The following is a 9136-nucleotide window of genomic DNA, read 5'->3' as shown; positions in this document are numbered from 1 at the left end:
ATAGAGAACCTACAATAATGTACAGTATTTGAAAAATAATGTGTTTTTTGAACATTAAAGCATGTCAACATATTCTGTTACACCAAATACACAAAATAATGATCTTTAAAAAAGCATCATATGACCCCTTTAACACATTATATCTCCAAATATATCTATTGCAAAATCTCTTGACACATTCATACCGTTACACTGTATAGTTGTATAGTTATACACTGTATAGTTGTTGCTTTGACACAGTCTGTATTGTTAAAAGCACTATATAAATAAAGGTGACTGTATGTTTTGTCATATTGAAATCAGGTACTGTAAAAGCATCAAAGTCTTAAATTCAATTGAGTGTTAAATTTTAAACTTTAATGTCTTTTCTGTCTCAGATCCCGCTGCTTGATGAGGGGATTCGGATTCACGGAGAGAAATCCACAGAGCAGCTCAAACCCCTTCACAACAGACTCGTCACCTGCTTCCAGGACCTGCGTGCTAAAGTGGAGAAACTCTATGGTGTCATTACTCTAGTGAGTCTGACGGATTCGACTCTAATCGAGGGATCTGCGAGAGCCAGACAGAGGGGTTGCAGTTTCTGGGAGGAAATGTTTCAGATCTGAGGAAACGATTCATACGGGATATTGTCTAACAATTTCTTTCAAAGAGTTTTGAAATCAGCTAAGACAACACAAGGTTCATTTTCGTGAGATTGTAGACTACATGAGGGAGGACAGATCTGCTTTAAAGAAGTGACTGTTGTCTGTGTGTCAGGTTTTTGCTATACTTGCAGGTTCATTTGGTCCCCACAACATAGTAAAGCCTGCACTTTGTAGTCTCTTCATTAAGATGTTTTTTTTGTGTATGCCACAAGTGTGGTCCACTAAAGGAATAATATCTTAAAGGTGAAGCATGTCATTGTTTTAATGTTAAAATACTTTCTCCCATCCCGGTTTATATGCAGAGACAACTATAAGCAGTTCTTATTAGATGGCACACAACTCATCCCTTAATTTTTGCCCTAAATGAATGAATAACTATTAAAATCAGACTTGTTGTGCAGAAGCATTCTATTACTTTACTTGGAAATGTTTACTTTAAGCATTTTTACTAAGCAAAAATCCCACATACTAACACTACAGCTCAAAAGTTTAAAGTTTTTAAGATTTTTAAATGTTTCTAAAGGAGTTTCTTACACTCACCAAGACTGCATTTATGTAATTAAAAATCTAGTAAAAACTGTAATATTGTGAAATATAATTACAATTTAAAATTGTAACCAATTGTAAAGTTGTTAATCATCCTCTGCTAACAACTTAAGGGAAGTCGTGGCCTAATGGTTAGAGAGTCGGACTCGTAACCCAAAGGTTGTGGGTTCGAGTCTCGCACCGGCAGGGATTGTAGGTGGGGGGAGTGAATGTACAGCGCTCTCTCCCACCTTCAATACCACGACTGAGGTGCCCTTGAGCAAGGCACCGAACCCCAACTGCTCGCCGGGCGCCGCAGCATATATGGCTGCCCACTGTTCCGGGTGTGTGTTCACGGTGTGTGTGTGTTCACTGCTGTGTGTGTGCACTTTGGACGGGTAAATGCAGAGCACTAATTCCGAGTATGGGTCACCATACTTGGCCACATGTCACGTCCCTCACTTTTTTTTTTTTTAAATATCTGGTTTCTATTTCAATATATTTAAAAATGTAGTTTTTTCCCGGTGATGCAAAGCTGAATTTTCAGCATCATTACTCCAGTCTTTAGTGTCACATGATCCTTCAGAAACCATTCTAATTGACTGATTTGCTGATCAAGAATCATTTATTTATTATTATCAATGTTAAAAACAGTTATGCTGCTTCATTTTTTTTTTGTGGAAACACATACATTTTTTGTTCAGGATTCTGAACGAGAGACATCTTTTGTAACATTATAAATGTCTTTACTGTGACTTTTTATCAATTTGATGTATCCTTGCTGAATGAAAATATTATTTTCTATAATAAAAAATCTTACTGGGTGGGGCAGAAATGACATATTTCATCTTTAATAGGGAGACTAAATAATGCCAAACTTGCATTTATAAATGCTTGACTTTGAGTTAGTCTGTTTGAATTGAATTACAGTAGAAGTCAATGAGAGCCATGTTATGCCTTAACAAGAAATGTGTTTGTGCTTGTGTATTTCCAGCCCTGCTCTCTGACAGAGAAGAAAAAGAGTCGCGTGGGGTCGATGGTGATGCCGTACATCATGTCCTCCACTCTCAGACGGATGTCCACTATCTCAAACGCCTCCTCTGGACACTCCACCGGCTCAGGCTCCTCTGACGGAAACTCGTCCAGACCTGCTTCTCAGGAGTCAGTATCCACTGCGTCCTCTTCTCTCATTCCTAGAAATAAACTCCCTTGTTTTCAGCACCGCACTGAGGGCTCATTTGCCACAGTACAGAGTTCCTGTGGTCATGGAAAGGTCACGGATAGATTCAGTTTCCCATGTAATTACACTTTCTGCTAGTGGACAAACATGACATTAATCCGTTTAACCTCCGTGTTTAATTGGTTCTTGTAGGTGCTGGATAAGTGGATTCTCATTAAACAAGTGCTTAATTACCATTAACTCCCCAATAATATAGGGGGAAAAATATCTAAATGAGTAAATGACAACCTTTAACCAGTTTTCAATGATTAGGCTATTTTCCCTCGAGTATTTGCAGTTGAAATGATCCCAAATTAGTCATGCGTAACTGGATAGAACACTTGCCTTGTTTTTTTTTGTTTTTTTGCTGCAAAGTCATTATTGTGATTTATGGCTGTCAAAAAAAAATTCGAATTTCGAATATTCGTCGAATTTAAAATAAAAATCCACATTCGAATGCAAAAACGTTGCATTCGAATTTTAGGTGTGCGTTAAGGAGGCAGTCTTATCAGCGGCGCACGAGATGCGATGACAATGTAAGTGTCGTTGCATTATAATGTTTTTGTTAGCCTATCCAGTTGAAGCCACTAGATGTGGCGCTGCTGCATTGTTCCTTAAAAATATAGCGGAAAAAGAGAACATCAATGCGGAGAAGATCTTGTTTACATCAAAACCGAAACCAAGCCGTTCACTCAGAACACATATTACACGCATTTTCTAGACGGGCATCTATTACTGTTGCACTCGCATCTCGCACAAAAAATGTTTTGAAAGCCATGTAAAATTAATGAAAGTTCAACTTTGAAAAAACTTATATCGAGACTTTATAAAATTGCGATGGAAAAAATGAAGAGAAACTAAAATTAAAAATTCGATATTTTGATTACAACCTCTTTACATTTACATTTACATGAACTTTTCATATTGAGATAGTATCTAGCTGTTTTTTGCATAACTTACATATTGCTTGAGCTTCTATACTAGTTAAATGACAAAAATTGCTGAAACATTTCTGTTAGAGATGCACAATTAATTTATTTTTGAATATCTATTGAATATCTAGTATCAGCCTATATATATATATATACACTGTATACACACACATACACATAATAATTTATAATATTATATGGAATTTATTTTTTGTGTTTTTTAAAATTTATTTAGGCAAAATAGTATATTTATTTAATATCAGTCATTTATCAGTTATTGCAAATTTACAACGTAATTCGGAAATTCAAAAGGAAGTACATTGTGACTGATTCATAAAACAATAAGTGCTAAAATGTGCTGCTCAGACTGTTTCAGACTGACATAATTGGAGTTTTAGACTAAAATTCATTTAAATAAACGTATTTTTGTCCTTGAGAAGAGTTTAGAACATCTTATTGTTTCCTTTGCATGTTAAAATTTCAGAATTCAAATGAAAACAATGGCAACAATAGTTTGTGCTTTTCTATTGTGACTTTTCTATGTTAGTCAGAAGCAGTGGTACTCAAAGCATTTCGCTGTTTCCAACTATGTTTGAAAAACCTCTTTTGTTCACTGACCTTCCTTTTATTTCAGTGTTTCTTAAGTTTTTAGCAGATGTGTTCTTCTCGAAATGCTAATCAAGCGTGTATATCATATAAATAAGTAGCAATTACCAAGACAGGCAGCCGAGAGAATGAGACCCAGATCTCCGAAGAATCTCTCAAGAATAAGTGTATAATGAAGTTTTATATCGGGTTGCGATTTGGAGGTTTCCACTTCTGCGTCACTCAACCAACAAGTGGCTTACTTACAGTATAGTCTCTTCACATTAAAAAATTGCAATGTAGACGCATGCATTTTTTGTAAAGCTGCTTTGAAACAATGTGGACTGTGAAAAGCGCTATACAAATAAATTTGAGTTGAATTGAATTAAACTGAGATAGGAAAAAATATATTTTAAGATAAAAAAAAAAAGAGACACCTGACCTTAAAGCAAATGTGTTGCTTGACCAGAATGTTGTCGTACAAATGTATAATACATGGACGTCATGCTCAGAGGATTTGTATAGGCGTGCAAAAGGTTTTCATCTGATTGTCTCTTTTTCTCTCAGCTCGCTGCTCTCCCATGTGAGCGACAGCAGGGTTTCGGTTCTGTCTCGCTCGGAGGAAGATAATCGGATAAGTAAGAAGAACAGGAAAGAATGGAGTATGAGCAAGTCTCAGGTCTTACTGGAGCGACCCGCTGACAGTGACGAGGTGCCTTTTATTTACTTTTTGACCATTCCTTTGACCATTCTCTGATGTAAACACTCTATTTGACGTTGATTTATGTCATTTCATAGTGAAATTGAAGGACTGAGTGGAATAAATCGTAGGAAAGAACATTTTTAAAGTGGACTAATTTAATATTTGGAGATATGATTCATTTTATGCGCTGTCTGTGTGGTGGCAGATTCCTCCAGAGAAGCAGCCAAGGCCTAAAAGTCTGACGATAGGAGACCGGAGACTCACGCTGTCGCTGTTTCATGGAGAATCATCCAATTTGAGTTTATACAACCCTCTCAGCCCTCTGCCTGCCTCACCGCACACACCACGCAGCTCCAGTGAGTGCACAACCACACATCCAACACAAACAGATGATTGTTTTTTTTTTTACATGAGCTATGGTTTTTCTTTACCATGGTGCATGAATATGGTAATGCTACCATCACTGTACCATGGTGCTATAGTACATTTTCTTTAAAATAAAATTGTTGTCAGTATACGCTTCCATTCAATAGTTTGGGGGTTGGTTTTGAAAGAAGTCTCTTGTGCTCATCGAGGCTGCATTTATTTGATCAAAAATACAGTAAAAAAAAAAGAAAAGAGCTATTATTGCGGTTTAAAATAACTGCTTTCTATTTGAATATATTTTAAAATGTAATTTATTCCTGTGATGAAAAGCTGATTTTTTTTCAGCATCATTACTTCAGTATTCAGTGTCACATCATCCTTCAGAAATCATTCTGATATACTAGTTTGATGGTTAAGAAACATTTCTTCTTATTATTATCAATGCTGAAAACAGTTGCTGCTTCATAATTTTCAGGAAAATGGAAAGAAATTATTAATAATTATATGATATTATGAAATTATTTTGTGGAAAGATCATTTTCAGACGGCTTTGATGAATTTAAAGTTTAAACAGTACAGCATTCATTTGAAATAGAAATCCATTGTGATAATGTAACAATCATTACTGTCGCTTTTGATCAATTTAATGCATCTTCACTGAATAAAAGTGTCAATTTATTTTTTAAAAATCATGCTGAAATTATGAATTACTAAAAGTTAAACTAAAATTAAAATGAAAACCGAATATATAAAAAACTTAATTCAAAATATGAATAAATACTATATAAATAATACAAAAATAATACTGATTTATATATATATATATATATATATATAATTACTAATCAAAAATTAAGTTTTAATATATTCACAGTAGGAAATTTACAAAATATCTTCATGGAACATGATCTTTACTTAATATCCTAATGATTTTTGGCATAAAAGAAAAATCAATAATTTTGACCCATACTATGTATTTTTACCTATTGCTACAAATATACCCCAGCGACTTGAGACTGGTTTTGTGGTCCAGGGTCACACACACACACACATATATATATTTTTTTGGTTTAAAAATTCATGAATCCCAGGGTTAAATGTTTGAAAATTCTTACAGGCATTTAAGGAAACTTTGAATACAAAGAACACCATCATCCAGCACACTGATCCTGCACACAGCACATCTGTATCAACATTATTAAACCTCATATTGATCATTGTCCCGTAGGTTACACGTGTCTCCCAAGCGAGAGTGACTTCAGCACACCGGACATCACGAACACCCCTCCACCAATGCCACCCAAAAAACACCCTCACGAGAGTGAGAGCATCTATAACTCCACCTCTGACGTAAGACACAGCATGCACAGTCTGCACTAAGAAAATAGCTCAGTTATTAGCAGTAAATTTACAATTTCCTTTGTACGTTTATATGTATTTTGATCTAAAAACTTTGACAAAAATATAAATGGTATAGAAAGCTAAAATGCTTTTCGTCTTTTATTTCACCTGTAGTTCACGCCTCCTTTACCGGCGAAAGTTGAAAACAAGCCTCCACCGCCGCCACCCAAAACACGCAAGTCCATGTTTCCCACCTATGAGAGCAATCCACAATAAAGACAGTCCAGTTCTCCTGAATTCAGAAGCAGACGCCCGTGGTACTGTGTCTCAGATAATTGCGTGCTGTGAAAAACACTTCTTAATGGTACTTGTTCCTCTTTTAAAAAATCCAGAGCTGAGAGATTGTTTGTCATGGTTTTTTGGGATTTCTGATTAAACCTGTTTATAATTTATTTTTGGTAGCAAAACAGCAGTTTCATCCTGATAAAGCATTATTGTTTTTATTTGGAAATGGACCTCCAGTGTGTATTTATTCATAACTGCTGGGCAGGAACGTGACCGTTGGTTGGTTGGTTTGTTGAATGTTAAAATCAGTCTCACATCCACTGGATTAGTTTATCTCGACCTGTATCTGTGTCTTATAAATAGAGATATTTAAAGTTAATGAAGTTCTGTGCACAAATCCACTTTGCACATTGCTCATAATTGTCAGGTTGCACGTTCACGCAATTAAAACTTGTGTAGTTGGACCTTTTGCACCCGCAGCACAGTTTGCATTACTTTTCCCCTTAAGCAAGGAAAGGTTCTTGATGGAGTTTTTTCCCCTTACTCTACAGAGCAATATTTGTATAAAAAAATCCCAAACATTTAAAAAACCTGTGAATTAAATTTAATTGAAGAGAATGCAGAAGATGCCGTATAAAAATTCAGGCTTTATGAAATTATTTAAAGTGTCTAGACTTATTTTTGTCATGATTGCAAAAAGCAGATCAGATGTGCTTGAATTCAGGAATGCTACCTATTGTGTCAACACTTAAAGGAATAATTCACCCCAAAATTAACATTTGCGGAAAATGTACTCCCCCTCCCCTCAGGTCATCCAAGATGTAGATGAGTTTGTTTCTTCATAAGAACAGATTTGGAGAAATGTAGCATTACATCACTTGCTCACCAACGGATCCTCTGCAGTGAATGGGTGCCGTCAGAATGAGAGTCTGAACAGCTGATAAAAACATCACAATAATCCACATCACTCCAGTCCATCAATAAACAAATCCATCAAAGCGTTTTAACTTTAAACCATTGCTTCTGGCCAAAATACGAGTCCATAATAACGTTTCCTCCAGTGAAAAAGTCCATCCTCTGTTTGTCCTCTCACATCAAAATCCACCCACATATTTTTTTAGAACTATTATGGACTGTATTAACTTGTAAATGTTACTTAATCTGTGCATATTTCTCTCCTGATTCAGACAAGATTACTTTTTCACTGGATTTTGGAATATGAACCTTCAGCCAGAAGTTTGAAGTTAAAAACGTGTTAATGGTGGATTTGTTTCTTACAAACAAACACTAATTCTGACGGCACCCATTCACTGCAGTGGATCCATTGGTAAGCAAGTCATGTAATGCTACATTTCTCCAAATCTGTTCCTATGAAGAAACAAACTCATCTACATCTTGGATGGACTGAGGATGAGGTATTTTTCAGCAAATTTTTATTTTTGTGTGAACTACTCCTTTAAATGTCACCTAGATAAAGCGTGGTATTTCATGGATGGGTACATTTTAGTTTGGAGCAACATAAATTGCTCTGTGAAACACGCCAGTAAGGTTTGAGATCACCAAATCAGATTTAGGGCTTGCTTGTTCATTTACCTCAAGTCAAAATATCACACTTCAGTAGTACATGCACTGTATTTGTACACTCTATTTTTTGCTCATGATATTTTTTATTTCTTTATATGATAAAGATGTTTAGATTTTTTTTTTAACTTTTGTTCTTCAACATTTGTCTTTATTCTTTGTGATAAAATGCAACTGCAACTTTGGATGTTTTAAATTATTCATTGTCATGTTGTTGAATGCAGCGCTTCAGTAATGAAATTGTTATTACATAAAAATATCAGAATAGCAGGATCATTCTTCAACTTTTAGCAGGTTCACTGGTTAAAAACTACACTGGGTGTGTCAGCATTGTTTTATTCTTGTAATGGGTTCTTATAATAAGGTAATTTTCATAAAGATTGCATAGTTTTGTACTTTAAGAGTGTTTTTTTGCAAATATGGTAATATTTAATTCATGGAAAATTCTATTTCTGCATGAAATGTTTTGTACATTCTGTATTAAATCGCACAATTATCAGAACAAATGTGACAGAAAGTTCACAAAATTCCAGGGAAAACCAAAACAATGTTTTTTAAAGGGATTGTAGGTGTAAATATAGAGTTTTTCTTTGCAGAATTATTTAAACTTGAAACTGTAATTTAAATGAGATTTAAATGAATGAAATAGTGTTATTTTATTTAAATTTATTTCATTCTGAGCAAAAATACAAACCAAGGTTATTCTGGCCTACATGGATCATTTCAACAACCAAACACTTTTTCAGTATAGTAAATGCATGCCTTTTTAAAGTAGTTATAATATATAATATATATTTTTCAGTCAAAGTGGACAGTTTTCGCCACCTGCAGGCAGAAACCCATGAAAACCAATGGAAAACAACCAATCATAACTGTTATTTGAGAATATTTGCACTCCAGTTTGAATAAAAGTGGCAAAAGAAATCTTGGACTGTTTACTAGTTTTTCACTTAAA

General features: G+C 34.9%; 1 protein-coding gene across 4 annotated transcripts in view; it reads left to right on the top strand.

Moving 5' to 3' along the window:
- LOC107674342 (dedicator of cytokinesis protein 5-like) overlaps positions 1-9136 on the top strand; it is a 61951-nt gene extending 52815 nt beyond the window's left edge. For 3 of the 4 annotated variants that reach the window (XM_016468295.1, XM_016468296.1, XM_016468297.1), the window contains 6 exons: positions 378-515; positions 2164-2330; positions 4473-4617; positions 4814-4964; positions 6203-6324; positions 6490-7403. In XM_016468295.1, the coding sequence (XP_016323781.1) occupies positions 378-515; positions 2164-2330; positions 4473-4617; positions 4814-4964; positions 6203-6324; positions 6490-6591 (825 nt within the window). In that variant the 3' untranslated portion in view covers positions 6592-7403. Of the gene's footprint in view, positions 1-377; positions 516-2163; positions 2331-4472; positions 4618-4813; positions 4965-6202; positions 6325-6489; positions 7404-8983 lie in introns of those variants that run through there. The other variant, XM_016468294.1, reaches the window with a different exon arrangement.

This window comes from Sinocyclocheilus anshuiensis, unplaced genomic scaffold (assembly GCF_001515605.1).
Source record: "Sinocyclocheilus anshuiensis isolate Anshui unplaced genomic scaffold, SAMN03320099.WGS_v1.1 scaffold188, whole genome shotgun sequence".
Taxonomy (NCBI): domain Eukaryota; kingdom Metazoa; phylum Chordata; class Actinopteri; order Cypriniformes; family Cyprinidae; genus Sinocyclocheilus; species Sinocyclocheilus anshuiensis.
This window is presented reverse-complemented; position numbering and strand designations above follow the sequence as displayed.